The 15,024-nt window shown below is 52.8% G+C and overlaps 1 protein-coding gene across 3 annotated transcripts in view; it reads right to left on the bottom strand.

Annotated features, from left to right (window-relative positions):
* The window catches only part of PACS1 (phosphofurin acidic cluster sorting protein 1), an 80,931-nt gene that overhangs the window by 1,970 nt on the left and 63,937 nt on the right, over positions 1-15,024 (bottom strand). For 2 of the 3 annotated variants that reach the window (XM_036416522.2, XM_036416524.1), the window contains exons 11-22: positions 10,633-10,713; positions 9,305-9,420; positions 9,011-9,146; positions 8,041-8,145; positions 7,391-7,497; positions 6,739-6,893; positions 6,502-6,612; positions 5,161-5,263; positions 4,722-4,764; positions 2,894-2,933; positions 2,571-2,709; positions 249-475 (exon numbers count right to left, since the gene is read on the bottom strand). In XM_036416522.2, coding sequence (XP_036272415.1) covers positions 249-475; positions 2,571-2,709; positions 2,894-2,933; positions 4,722-4,764; positions 5,161-5,263; positions 6,502-6,612; positions 6,739-6,893; positions 7,391-7,497; positions 8,041-8,145; positions 9,011-9,146; positions 9,305-9,420; positions 10,633-10,713 — 1,363 coding nt within the window. The remainder of the gene's footprint in view (positions 1-248; positions 476-2,570; positions 2,710-2,893; positions 2,934-4,721; positions 4,765-5,160; positions 5,264-6,501; positions 6,613-6,738; positions 6,894-7,390; positions 7,498-8,040; positions 8,146-9,010; positions 9,147-9,304; positions 9,421-10,632; positions 10,714-15,024) is intronic. The other variant, XM_036416523.2, reaches the window with a different exon arrangement.

The raw sequence follows: 15,024 nt of genomic DNA, 5'->3' as shown, positions 1-15,024 counted from the left end.
TCAGGGATCTCTGTGGATGAGGTATGAGCAGGCCCAGCTGCCTTGGCCCTGGGGCTGTGGAGCTCAGCGGACAGGGACCAATGACGCACTGGGGACCATTCCTTTGTGGAGAGGAATGGGCTTGTCTCCAAGGTGAGGCAGGACCTGGGGACCACGTGATACTTGCACTGCTTCTCCTTCATCCAAGGTCTCTCCGAATCAGATTCTGGCCCGGACCCTCACCATCCCTGGCCTCAGACGTCACTTGCCTTTCTTGTTCTTCTCTTTGGTGACCACGGTCATGGCCATGGTGCCGGAGAGCTGGGCCTCCCCGCCATGGGGCAGGCGGGAAACCTGCACTGAGCGGAAGACACTCTTGAGGGTGTTCTTGGAGCTGGCATCTCTCTTGTCACCTTCCCTCCTCCGCTCCCCAGGGTGGCCGAGCCAGTAGTCCACCTGGAGGCCAATCACGTCCCCATACGGACTGCTGGGGCTCCTGAAGAAGGGAACAGGAATGGAGAGTAGCTTCTGCCCTCAATTCCCAGCTACATGGCCAAGGGATGGGGGTGGAGGGTGGAGGGTGGGGACAGGGGGCTGAGTGAGGACTGCCAGGCTGTGGGGCTCCAGGGTCTCTCTAGTCTCACAGAAGTGGCTCATGAGGGAGTGAAAAGGCCAGGAGAGGGCGAAGACTGGGAACACTGGGAGGGAAGCAATGAGGGATGAGGGAAACAGAAGATGCTCTATGAAGGAAAAAGGTGTGTGCATACACACGTGTGCACAGGCACCCACACACCTGCACATGCACACACACCAAGCAAAACCGGCCAGAGGTGGGAGGTTCGGTGGGGCAGAGGGGCAGCATGGCGGTTGCAGCCTGGGAAGCGGATGGAGGCTACCTGCAGCCTCTTGCTCCTGGCACTCTAGCACAGGATAATTTTAGCTCCAAGGAGAAAAAGAGCTGATGTTTTCTTGAAAGGAGGCGTCAGACACAATAGGAACATAGGCTACAAGTCATCTGACATTTCTCTTTCCCCTGCTTTCAGCAGTGCTCGCAAGTATAAGCTTAAGCTGGCAGGGAAAGGAGGTCGGGGGAGGGGGGACCGATCCCAGGCCCCCCAGGAAGCCTGGAACCCGGGCCCCTGGAACCACATGTGGGATTTCCTCCTTTTCGTGCTCTGCCCTTAACGAAGGGCCATGAAAAGGGGGAGAGGGTGGGAGAACAGCGTCAGGCAGCTTTCTCGCCATCTAAGAGCCATTCAGACTCCCAGGAGTCAGTCACTGGCGGTTCTGGAAAAGCCACTGGCCAGGCCTACCCTTCCTGTTGCTACAAGGACCATCGACAGAGGGAAGAGAAAGAGGCAGCGGCTGAAGGAAGGGAAACGGAGGGAGGAGCAGCAGGAGCACCTTTCTGCTCCTGACCCAGGCCAGCTCCTCTCCCACCTGTCCCCTGGCTCCCCCTAAGGCTCAGCGGGACGGCTGCCCACAGAGGCTCCCTGACCACGGCTCTAACGTTTGGATCCTCAAGAAATTCCTTCTCCTTCCTAGCCCCCCTCCTCCGCCCCCAACACACTTCCCACAGCACCCCCTGCAACACATGCAGTTGGAATTTCCGTGCTGCTTTGACCTTGCAGGGGCCCAGGAGCCTGAGCTCCAGGACAGGGACCTCCTGTCTCAGTCATGGCCATGGCGACAGCTCCATCGCGCTGAGGGACAGACTGTAAACATGGAAGGAAGCAGCACCTGCCCTGTGCCCGGCACACACGCTCACACACTGTGACCTGACCACCTCACTCCTCTCACAAGTCGGAAATGAAGCTTCGCAATTTGTCCAAGGCACAAGATTCTTTGCTTCACCCAACTTCAGCCAGGCTCCCAAATCTTCTCTAGAACCACCTGTGCACGTCCTTATAAAATCCAGTTTTAGCAAAAACCTTGCTAAGTCCTCCACCATCCATATCTGATTAGGGTCTGCACCCGCCCCCAAGCTCCTCCTCCTCCCCCGCCGCCCCAGGAGATGTCAGATGCCTTGACCTGTCTTTATCAAGAGTCCTATGAGGCCAGAATCTCCCAGCCCATGCTTCCTTTCAGTAATTTTCCACCCACAGACCCCACACTCTCCTTGGCTACGATCCTCACTTGTGTATGCTGTATTGAGATGAGCCCCATCTCTCTCCCCGTCACAGTGACTCCTTTACCTATCAAGACAGTCCCACTTTGAATAAAGTCTCCCTACTGCGCTGTCAGTGTCTCTGACTATAACACAGAACTGCAGCTCAAGCCCAGGAGGTCCGACCTTCATGCTCAGCCTTCCTGCCACGCTGGGTAGAATCAAGACAAGACCTGCGCGCAGTGCTTTACAGATACAAAGGGCCCCTCAGTCAGCCCTGCAACTGCGAGACAGACAGACAGCTGTGTGACGAGTTGCCCAGCCAGTGACCTAAGTCTCTGAATTCTAATGACAGTGTTCTCACCACCATACTACCCTCTGCCCTCAGTGTGCTGCCACTGGGCCATGATGCCGCGGGAGTAGGGAAGCCGTGGACCGGAGGGAGGGACACAGCAGGAAAGACAGGTCCCGGGGAGAGCCTTACCCCACAACGGCGAGGGCGCTGCTCATGGACGGGGAGGACGGAGGAGTGGCCGTGGCGTCTCGGCTCAGGCCTGAGCTGGAGGGCGGGGACGTGGAGGGCACCGTGAGGCTGACCGCGGGTGTGTCGTCGCCATCGCCTGTCGGAGACACACACAGTTGGCCAGAGGAAGCCCTCCGTCTCAGTGGCAGCCTGCTCTCCTTTGGGCCTTAAGTTCCTGCCCTCCACCCCCTGCCACCGCTTCCCTGGGGAGTGCGGGCACCACGCAAAGTCTTCCCCTCTGGCCTGCTGGCCTCACTCCATGGAAGCAAAGGGTCCCAGCTCACCTGTGGCAGGAGAGTCTTCCACTAGCCCCACCTTCACCACCTGGGAGAAAAGGAGACACCAAAGCTGCACCCACTGGAAGCAGGTGGTTGAGAACAACAGCCATCACTATACATTGTTTGATGTGGGCTTTTAGAATCTTTGCAAATGAAGATTTAAGAGACGTGAAAATACCAGTTCCAAAAAACGAACTGGGGCCCCAGGAGTCCTCACGGCTCTTCACTAGGGACAAGGGCCGCAGGAACCATGTCCATGTCCTGATCTCCTTTCGCCTAAGAAAGATCAGGAGTAGGAGGCCATCTTCTCATCAGAGAGAAAACTGAAGAGCCACCTGAGAAAGCGGGGGAGTGTGGCAGGGAGGAGCTCTCTGCGCCTGCCTGTTGCAGCAAGCCAAGGGAAGACACAGCCAGGCTGACACCTGCTCCCTCCTTTCCAGACTTCCTGGAATCTGGAGGAACAATAGTGAGGAAGGGTCCCAGCTTCAACCCCCTGGAGGCAGTAGGGTCCACTCGAGCTTCCCAAATAATTTTAGATGGTGCATAGTGAATTCTGGGAAGGTTAGAGGGCGCCCTCCAGTGGCCAGAAAAGGGCACAGCTAGAGACAGACCATTTGTCACAACTGTGATACCAAGGGACACAAGTCCTGAGTCCTGGCAGGTAGGGGGCCTAACACCCGCAGAGCTGGGAGGCCACAGAAGTTGGACCCTGAGGGCTGGCGTGAAGTGGAGATCATGCCCAGATGGTTCCCTTGAGGCTGGCTGCTTAGAACACAATGGCTGCTATTCTTAGAATTTTCTATGCATTTAGACACCAGCAAGTAACACATCGATACTCAGAGCTTCCTGGATATGATTCCTTTGGCTTCCCTGGCATTGAAAGATGCTGTCACCTCCTGTGTTTGAATTTTAGATTTTTTTTTTCTCTCTCTCTTGGCTGTGAGGTCAGAGTGGGCAGCGACCCACAGCTCCATGATGATGTGAGTCAGACTGCCACCCAGACTACAGGCCACGGCCTGGGGCCTCCAACACGACCATTGGAGCAGCTCCAGTGGCAAATGGGGACGGACTGGAGGAGCCAGGCGGAGGCTGTGTAAGGTATGAGGAAGGGCCAGTGAATATGCCCAGGCTCAGGCATCTCCCAAGACCGCTCAAGGCATCAAGAATGTGGGCCGAGCAGAGAAGAGGGACAGTGGGAGCTGCCCTCACCTGCTCCTTCGCCCAGAAGCTAGGAGAGTCCTCAGGAGACTATGCAGAAAGATCCAAGCTGACCGGAAGGGAAATGTGAACATCCTGTACATGGAAACCTGAGTCTCAGCCACGCTTCTGTGGTGGGGCCTGGCCCCGCAGGTCAGCTGTCCCCTCAGGAATCCCTCTCTTGGTAAGTCTCTGCCTTGTGGCCCAGCCACACCAAATGAACCAAAGATCAGAACGACTGACACCAAAGAAGTCCACGAGGTGTTCCGAGTGTTTTCAAAACCCACTGGTGTAGAGATTGTCCCTTTACACGGGGGGTACAGAAGAGACCCTTGTTCTCAGAGGCCTACTGACCCGGAAGATGGAAACAACCTATTTCTCAGACTGCTCTTCAGAATATCCTCTCTCATTGCTTGCGGTGGGGCTGTCCTGTGCACTGTGGGTGTCAGCAGCATCCTGGTCTCTACCCACTAAACGCCAGCTCTGAGGACCCAAAATGTCTCAGGCATTGCCAGCTGTCTGGGGAGAACCGCTGTCTGGATGAGTCTTCTGCGCGTGTGTGTGCGTGCATGTGTGTGGGGAGGACGGGCAGGCGGGGGAATGGGTGGGGCAGAGAGGAGAGACAGTCAGTACTCACGCCAATGAAGGGGATAAACTTCTGATACGAGTCTTCATCAGGGCTGTTGGGAGAGACAAGAGAGCCCACAGTCAGTGGGTGAGGCCGGTGGAGAGCTTTTCCTGTTTTCCGGCAGCTCTCAGGCATCCAGACACTACTACATGACATCTTCCCATCAGGTCCAGATGGCACGAGCAGCCACAAAATGGAGGCAAAAGGCCCGAGTCTGCACACCAGACCCCCTGCTCCCACTTCCGAGCGTCAGTCCCTGAGATGGTGCGGAGGCCAGGGCAAGGGAGGACGGCCTGAATGGGTGACAGCAAAAACACCGCCTCTCTCCATCTCACATTTTCTTGGGCTTCTACACCAGGAAATGGTAGGAAGAAAAATGTGAAAAAGCAAGGAAGATTCAAGATTGACCTAACCACCCACCTAAGAAATGCCCCCAAGGGAAACTTACAACTTATGCCTGCAGGTCAGCATGGCTTCAGCCACGGGGAGCTGGTGAGTCACTCCCGCGCCGTTGATGTACTGCATCACCCGCCCCACTACGTCCAGTTGCTCTGCAGAAAAGCCAGGAGATACCGGACAGACTTTAGCAGGCAGACCCGACACCCCGCTTAGAGAGCCCCCTTTCTGACACCCATGGGAAGACCTGGGAGTAGAGGTAGAAAAAGAGTTCCAAAGACCTGGTGGTTTTTAAAAAATTATTATTATTTATAAATATAAAAGGCCAATATACAGTGTCCCCTTGCGAGTTTGGCCGGAAGATGATGAGTTCAATTGCTCACTATGACATATGCTGACCACCAGAATGAAGGCCCCGGTCAGCTCTGATTGCTGGCCAGGCCTAGGGACTCTACCTGTTACATAAATTTTAACTAGAAGATTCGTGCAAGAATGGACCTTCCTTTCCTTGTTTGCTGGCTGCACCTGTGTGCATATGCAAATTAACCAGCTACCTTTGTGGGGTTAATTTGCATACTCACTCCCAATTAACTGGTGGTCCTCACGAAGGTACAGTTAATTTGCATCTTTCTCTTATTAGTGTAGATTGATTTCAGAGAGGGAGAGAGAGGTAGAAACATCAATGATGAGAGAATCATTGATTGGCTGCCTTCTGCATGCTCCCTCCTGGGGACTGAGCCTGCAGCCCAGGCATGTGCCCTTGGCCAGAATCAAACCTGGGCCGCTTCAGTCCACAGGCTGATACTCTACCTGCTGAGCCGAACTGGCCAGGCCTAATGGTTTTGACTCTAATGCACAATAGACCAAGCACTGCTCTCTCTCCCAACCCGTCTCTTGCTCTTTCCCAGGCTACCCATGCTCCCGCCTCTGTCTTTGCTCATACCAACCTCATAACCCAAAGGATCCCCTCTTTCCTACTAATCTGTGCCCATCACTTCCTTCAAGGTCTGAGGAAGCATTTGCCCCCTCAGCATCCCCGAGCTCCAGCTCGCCCCAATCCCGGCCACCTCACTCTGTTTCAGGATGACATGTCTGGTGCTATTCATGTACCAACAGACAGCTCAGGAGCTATTTTCTGCTTATATCTCATCTGTACAACTAGCATGCTCCCCCCGCCCCCGCCCCCCCATGGCCCTCCTTATTTTTAGATGCACAGGAGCAGAACAAATGCAGAGACTAAAATCACCCAGGGTGGAAGGGCTGCACTTAACAGGCCTCCTCTTACTATAGCGGAAAAGACAAACCGGAAGCGGGTGGGAGAGTTAGAGCCCTGCTCTCCAGCCCTCTCTGAGCCAGGCGGCATTCCACCGCATGCCTTACAGGGGGTCCTGACCTGACACCGGGGGCTCCGAGCGACTGAACAGGTCTCTCCAGCCAGAATCAAGGAAGGTGCTGCTATATCTACTGTCCACTGAGCCCAAGTACTTGGCCACAGGGTGAGAACCTGGTAGGTGGAGAGAAGGTGAGCTGGTTAGGGGACAGGATGTTGGCATGGCCTTGGTCCCTCCTGATTGCTCCTCCCTCGACCCAACCCACCGCCCGCTTCATGAGTGGGATCTGGCCTCTTTACCGAGGGGGATGATGAGAAAGCGCATGTAGCCAAGCCAGTCGGAGGTCTTGCTGGCCAGTGACTTGACGAAGAAGCGGAGGATGGAGCTCAGGTAGGTCTGGCTGCCCAGTGCGGCCACCTTCACCGGCCGCGGCATGGAGGAGTTGCAGTTGCAGCTGGGGAGCAGGGGACAGTCACCACCACTTTCTGGAGGTTCACAGCAGCCTACTCAGAGGGAGGCTCTGAGCCCAGACCTGTCTGATCTCAACAACCCACAGGGGAGAAACCAACCAACTAACAAAATAATACAGAGAGAGGCAATAAACGAGCGCTTTTGAAATTAGGGAGCTATCCAGGATCAGAGAGGACGGGCCACTGTCTGGAACAGTGGTTCTCAACCTTCCTAAGGCCGTGACCTTTAACACAGCTCCTCATGTTGTGGTGACCCCCAACCACAAAATTATTTTCGTTGCTACTTCATAACTGTAACTTTGCTACTGTTATGAATCATAATGTAAATATCTGTGTTTTCCGATGGTTTTAGGCTCTACAGCAGCGGTTCTCAACCTGTGTGTCGGTCTGATCAGGCCAGGAGGTGCCCTCACCACGTGGGAGTCGGGGTGGGAGGATGTCAGAGGAACCCCACAAGGCAGGGGAGGAGCCACGCCCTTACTAGCGCTGGATGCGGGTGAGCAGGGCCGACAGCACGGCCTGGACCTCCACGGTGGAGCAGGTGCACACAACCGGCTTCCGCTGGTCCTGGAGCAGCTCCGCCACATACTGGGGGAGGAAAGGGCGGAGACACTGGTGAGGCCACAGGCAGAGACTCGGCTTCCCCACAGGCGCCAGCTCCTGTCCTCTGTCCTTCAGACCACCGAGGAATCGGGAGTGGGCATTGGGGTCTAACTGGGTGGGCAGTGGTGAGTGGGAGCAGGCAGGGCTGGGGGTGTCGCTTAGTTCCTTCTGAACCACATTCACGGACTAAGGCTGACCATGGATTTTACAACACGTGGCACTCAAGGCACCTTCCTTCGCGATGCTCCGACACACACAGCCCCCCTGGAAGAATAGGACAGTGATATTGTTGCCTTTTTATAGATGAGGAAGCTGAGGTACCGAAAGTTAGTAGTTAAGGTCCCGTAGGCTGGAAAAGGACAGAAATGGGATTGGAACCCAGAGCCTGGGCTTGGTTCGGGGTAGGAGGGACATGAGGTATGGGGGTTATTTTTCTGTTCTTCCAAGCCCTGCCTCTCAAATACACCCCTGGGTGCCTCTTGCTCTCCAGAACCTTCCCTCCCAGGCCTGTGGTCTGCAGTGCTGTACCTGGCCCTGCCAATCAGTGGTGTTCACAAGGATGACGTTTTCTGGGAGGGCTGCGTCTGACACCAGGATCTGGTTCAGCTGGTCATACACCACCTTTCTTGGAATCTGCAGGGACAAAGTGTCTGTGAGGCAGAACCAGGGAGCCTGAGAGCGGCGCTGGGTGGGCTGTGAGAGTGCGTGAAGCAGGGGTATTTGGAGACACCAGGACTTTATGGAGGGGACACAGCGTCACACTGGCCAGACCAAAATGGAAAGGAGGACAGAACAAGCAGAGTCCTCAGAGAACACTCATTCACAGGCACAGGCCACAGCGGCCTCCTGGCCGGGAGGGCGGAAGGCGCAGCAGGCCTCGCATAACGGGAGGGGGCAGGCAGAGCAGGCAGGCAGCAGAAGGACCGGAGAGGAGGGAGCGGAACGAGGCCCCGGGGAGAGAATTAATGAGTGGCAGAGTGCTGCGCGGGGAGCCTGCTGCCACAGGGGCGAGGCGTCTCAGGACCAGTGATTGACCAGACGACAACACGGGGCCCCAGGCGCGGGGCTAGTCTAGTCTCTGGTTCGCTGCCAGCGAGGCAAAACGTCCATGCAGGAAGCCTCACTGACATGACTTTAATATTTATCAGGTAAGTAAGCAGGCTCGAGTTCAGGCTGGTGATGTCCAGTGAGATTCTGATGACCGCCACCTTCTAGAACCTGAGGCACCGCACAAACTAACGTCCGTCGGAGGCAGAGGAGGCCAAGCCAACCAGGAGGGGTGGGATGCCACCTGGGGCTGAAGGCAGCTGGGTCAACGCTGGCATCTCCTGCCCCATCCCCTGCTCCCTGCAAACAGCCTGGAGGCCAATTCCACACGAGTAGTAACAACACGTGTGCTAGACGTGTCTATTTAGGCCTGTTTTCAAGACTTTTATTTAGAACATTTCAAAGGAGTCCTCCTTTCCTCCCAGCTAACTGCCGGGACCCGGGCCGGTACCTGCGTGCTGTGGCCCAGGTCGGGGGAGCGCTCGCTGTCGGAGCTGTTGGTCCTCTCGCTCAGGGGCTTGGAGAGCTGCCGCTCCCTCAGGGGCGTGCTCCTCTTCTGCCGGGGCGTGTGCCCGCCTTCCGCTTTGCTGCCAGACACGTGACAAGGAGGTGAGACAGCCCCGCTGGCCCCACGCCATTGCCAGCCCCTCTTCCCTGGGCCGCAGCCTCATGCCATCTGTTTGGCCTCCTTTATACTGCCCCCCCCCCAGCCCCCGCTGTCAGTGTTTCTTCCCATCCTGAGTACCTGGGCGAGGCGGAGCCTTGGAGATCTGTTTTGCTGGACTTCATGGGAGTTTTGACTTTTTCTGGCACAATCAGACTTGTACTCCCGTCTCCGAACATGTCCTGGTCAGTGATCTCCTGCCATGGAGGGAAGGAAGCAGCGAGGCTACGGCTCACTAGGAGCCTCTGGGGGTCCTGCCAGGGCCCGTCCCCACCATGAGGAGAGCCCGTCACTCCCTCTTTTCCGAAGCCCCCCTCACCGGGGAGAACACTGGCTGCAGGGCTGTGCTATTCAGTCTGTCCCCTATCGTGACGGACTATTTGTCAACACACAAACCTGAACTGAGGTTCTAGCCTCTCTCGGCGGGAAGGAGAGAGTTTTAATCAGGAAGTAACTTTATTACATTTCACTTTAAAAGACCACTGTGCTGCAAGGGCCAACGTGGACAAGAGTGAAAGGGGTTATTCAGATCACTGGTGAGTACAAAGCGCGTGTTGTAGAGTAAGTTTAAATTAGTCTTGGTCAAGCCTAATGTTTCACACACCAGGTCTGGAATGCAGTTCTATTTATTATACAAAAGGAAGCAGAGCCTACAACAATTCTTTCCTGGCCTCCACTAAGCTCCCAGGTCTCACTGGGAGGCTGATGCAGGTGGGATCCGGTACAGCTCTCTGCTCCCTCCCACCAGGTCCGGCCTCCAGCTCCCTCAAGGCCCAGCTCAGATGTCCTCCCCCCGCGGAGTCACTCTGCCCTGCAGCCTCCGCATGGGGTGGGCATGGGCTGGCTTTCCTCCGCAGGGCTGCATCTTGAAGGCAGAGGCGTGTTCTCATATTTGCATCTTCAGTGCTGAGCACAGATGCCCAGTATATGTGTGTGGAATTCACTGTTTAAATAAATCGTGTACCCCAGCCAGTTCATTCCATTTCATTAGGGCTTGGTCTGCTCTCCTGTGCAGGCTAGCATCTCTCAGAGCAAGGAGCTGACCAGAATTCCTTGGAGATTTAATACTGTGGCTGCCTGGCCATACATAGTAAGAGCAACATGGGAGGAAGAGATTTTTTTTTTTTTTTTAGGGGAAGATACTGGTCATCATCTCTCGGAAATCAATGAGGGTGACAGATAGTGAGGAATTATCTAAATCAGCATTTGCTCAGCTGTAATTGGTGAAGTAACCTGGTCTCCTGGTTATACTCCATGCGAAGGATTTCAGGAGGAAGAGAACACAGGATATTCAAAGGCCACGGATGTAGGTAAAATTCCCGTGGTGTTCCTGAGGGTCTTTTTGCCTGTTTCTAAAGATACAAAAACCATTTCAAAACAGCTGAAACGGGTGGCTGAGCTATACATACCAGGGTGTCTGTTTCAGTCAAGCTGTCATCTTGATTTTTAATCCAAGCAGATTTGACTTTTTCTAGAGCAGCCAATTCCATCTGTAAAAATTATAATAGTTAGTCATCACCGATCAAAATGATCACCACCAACTTGTTTTCTAGTTACCTTAGAAACTTAAAAATTTCATGATCTAATGCAACCTTTGGGATTTTCATCTTATAACCATCTTATAAAGAGGTTATTTTGGTGAAAACTAAGCCAGAGGTCAGTCATGTTTATAGTCACTAAATCAACACCACAGTGAGCCATGGAGCCACAGTTTCTGACTCTGACAAATGTCGTTAGGGAAGAGCAGCTCAAAGCTTAGAGGGCTTTTCTACGGGGTCCACAAAGGCTGGCCCTGGACCCGGGAAAGCCCCTCACCCAGGAGGAACTATGGGACCCCTTCTGCTTGTCAGAAACTGCTGAGAAGAAAGGAGGATCTTATAGTGCAGGTCCTTGATTTTGAGACTGAAGACATCCCTAATAGCCAAATGCTTTTTGCTCGGTGTTAACATCTATTATAGAAAACCCTCAAACAGAATATACCAAACAAAGACAACCAATGGTAAGCCTTTTAGGTGTGAACTGATTATCCCATTGTTCTCAACTCTTAGCATTTCTCATAAATATTAAAAACTTATTTTGCCAATATAGATCACATGTGTCAAACACAAGGCCCGCGGGCCAAATCCGTCCCGCCAGGCCTTGCAATGTGGCCCGCACCGCGCTGTCATCACTGCACTCCGCTGCGTTTCCATCACAATGACAGTTTATGACTCTTCAGTAAACCATTCGGCCCGCGATTTAGGCTGGATTTTAGATTTTGGCCCCTTCTCTGATTGAGTTCGACACTCCTAATATAGATAAACAGCCAGGATTTTAATATTTGCAAATATTGCTTCTGGTTGTGCATGTATCAATGTCAATGTCATGACCAGTTAAGAGTTATGGGACTTAGACACAGAAAAGGTATTAAAAAACAAAACAAAACAAAAAACCGTTACAAGAATTATTTGAGGCAAACTGACGACAGTGCTGGGAGCAAGATCTCAAATGCCCCAGAAAAAAGGCATTGGCCTCAGTGAATCTCTGGTTCTTGTGGGGAACCAGGAAGTCAGAAAAGATCCAGGATATCCTACTTCTTTCTAATCACTTCAAGTCCTTCCTCTGAGTAAGTTAGAGTATTGATAAATATCAGATTAAGAGGCTCAAGGGGTCACTTGGCAAACTAATGAACAAGGATCACAAAAGCAGGCCCCTGTGCCCTGGCTAGAAGGCTCAGCTGGTTGGAGCATCGTCCTGTACACCAAAAGGCTGTGGGTTCGACTCTTAGTCAGAGTGAATACCTATGTTGTGGGTTTGATCCCCAGTTGGGGTGGGTATGGGAGGAAACGTATTGATGTCTCTCTCTCACATCAATGTCTCTCTCTTACCCTTCCTATCTTAAAAAAAAAATCAATAAAAACATCCTCAGGTGAGAATTAAAAAAGAAGAAGAAGGCGCCGGAGTCATACTCTGAACCAGGTTTCTCCAACTGGCACTGCTGACAGCCGGGGCACATCTCTCGAGGCTGGGCTGCCCTGTGTGCTGCAGGCTGTTTGGCAGCACCCTTGGCCTCTGCCCACTAGATCCCAGCAGAGGCCTCTGTCCCCACCTGCCTCCTGTTGTGACAACTAAAAATGGCTGCTGTCATTGCAAACGTCCCCTGGGAGACAACTAGTCATCCCTAGTGGAGAACCACTGCTCTAAGCCAGCTCCAAGACTAACCCAACATACTTTAAACAGACCCTGTGACCTCAGATTTTGAGATGGTTTGGTTCAGAGCCATACACAATCAGCTGTCTCCAGATTGCATAGCTACCTCATATACACTATGTAATAACCAATGTTAACATAACAGAATCATGGCAAAGTCCTGGTCAGACTTAAGACTGAAGAGGATTTCACTCAATTTTGGGTCTCAGTGTGACAAATGATGGGCGATAACACCATTTTGCTGGAAGGGTTTTTTTTTTGTGTGTGTGTGTTTAATATATTTTTTAAAAATTTATTTCAGAGAGGAAGGGAGAGGGAGAGATAGAAACATCAATGATGAGAGAGAATCATTGGTCAGCTGCCTCCTGCACGTCCCTACCAGAGGTAGAGCACACAACCCAAGCATGTGCCCTTGACCGGAATCAAACCCAGGACCCTTCAGTCCACAGGCTGACGCTCTATCCACTGAGCCAAACCAGCTAGGGCCGCTGGAAGGTTTTAAAGTAGCATGCCCTGCAGCCACAGCATGTTTCCACAGAAAAGCTGGCACACTCGACAACATCTTTAACTTGGTTTGGGGTTGGAGGGCACCTGTCAGCTATTTAATGACTCTCTTGGATGTCCCTGGCAACCCACTAGGAGCAAACTCAACTCTGAGTTTCCATTCCTGCTCCTGTGGACACTAAGGGCTTCTCTCTCTGCAGGCGCCGGGACTGGCAGTGCAGTAGCCGTATCTGTCTGCGTGCGTGGCACTGGAGGCAGAGGTAGCACTCGGAAGCACTGTGCCGCGGGGCGATGCTGGCTGCTGCGGAGGGTGCCAGGCTCCGGGGTGTGGGGATGTTTTCGGCTATCACTGTGATGAAGTACTAGTCTCTGCCACCACTATGTTCAGTGCATGGAAGCAGCAGTCTTCAGCAGCAGCCAGTCCTGACTGGAGGGCCGCCTCTCCTGACTGCCCCAGCAGCAGCACTGGCAGGACTTATTGTTACCAGCTTACACAGCAAATAAGGTCGCTGTTGTGTGCACAGGTCTTGGGAACACTCAAGAACTGTAATAATTTGTATTAGCAGAAATTCCTTCTGCTTCTAGTGATAAACAAAATCCTCTAAAATTTGGGGAACAAAAAGAAAGATTAAGAAAAATAAATAAACAGCAAAGACAGGGTATCAGGGAGCAAGGACAAAAGGGGCAGCATGCACAGGCCTGCCCATGGAGCACAAGCTCAGAATCTTTTCCTAATACATTTACAAGCTCTCCTCGTAAGAGCACAGCTTCTATCTGTCCTTCCTTCCCAAAGTGCCTCTCAGACAAAAGAATTCCAAAGTTCCACACCCACATCAAAACATATGGGGCTCTTCAGAATAGAATTATCACAGAGAATCAGCAAAGCGAACTTGAAATCTAGCCAAGAAAAGCAGAATCTGAAGGACTCACTAAAAAGACATCTAGCTTCCATTAACCACAGTATATCAGTCCGTCCATCAACCAGACGCCATGCTAGACGTGTTACCTGCACCCTCTCACTGTATCTTCACTGCCTTGTAAGGCATGCGCTTTGCAGAGCTACACCAATGAGGAACGAAGGTGTGGCAACTGCCCCAGTACAGTCAGTGGATGAACTGGTGAAGTCAAGATTCAAACTCAGTCTGACTCCAGAGCACATGCTTGCAACCCACCCCTACACGGCCCCAAATAAACGTTCTGCCTAAACAGAGACCCTTAGCCCATTATATTGTAAAGACTGCTACCCCTTGCCTTTACAGCCACCTAGGCTCCCATGCCAGCACCTTCTCCTTATGAACAAGGCACCTGCAGCTCAAAGCACTAAGGAGATTTTCCTAAATGTTGTAAGCCATGTAACAAGAGTAAAGCGAAGCCTACACACACCCCAACAACCCAGAGACACCATCATTAGGAGAAAAGAGTTTTCTTAATACCAACGGTCCTTAGCATTTGCTGAGCGGTCACCTGCTGGGTGCTGTGCCTCATTAATCACTGAACTGCGTTTGTTACAGCAGAGTCCCGTTCTGCATTCCTACGACACTGACAGGTCTTTCCTCCGCAGGCCCCAGGCTTCTCTCTAGAAGAGCCATCCCTATGTTTATTTTTTATTTTTTAAAATATATTTTATTGATTTTGTACAGAGAGGGAGGGAGAGAGATAGAGAGTTAGAAACATCGATGAGAGAGAGTCATCGATCAGCTGCCTCTTGCACACCCCTACTGGGGATGTGCCCAAAACCAAGGCACATGCCCTTGACCGGAATCGAACCTGGGACCTCTCAGTCCCCAAGCCGACACTCTATCCATTGAGCCAAACCGGTCTTGGCCCTATGTTTATTTTTAAGACGGAATCTGGCTCTAGTGGCCTAAGATCTGTCCACGTGGACAGTGGTGATTCAGCAGGGCCATCCAGCCGCCTCGACAAACACAAACAGTAAAGTGAGACTGCCTCAGCTCCAGGTCACAGGAGCCTGGGCTGGAAAGTTGCTGAGAGCACGGGGTCTGCAAGTGCAGGCCCCAAGTCTCCCTGTGGCGGTATTCTCAGTGATTCCTGGTGCAGGCTGCTTTCCATCCTTCCTTTCCTCACTAACGCCATCTGGTGTCACCATT

Source organism: Pipistrellus kuhlii, unplaced genomic scaffold (genome assembly GCF_014108245.1).
Source record: "Pipistrellus kuhlii isolate mPipKuh1 unplaced genomic scaffold, mPipKuh1.p scaffold_m20_p_56, whole genome shotgun sequence".
NCBI classification, from domain to species: Eukaryota; Metazoa; Chordata; class Mammalia; order Chiroptera; family Vespertilionidae; genus Pipistrellus; species Pipistrellus kuhlii.
The sequence above is the reverse complement of the archived record's forward strand: the minus strand, read 5'-3'. Positions and strand labels throughout refer to the sequence as shown.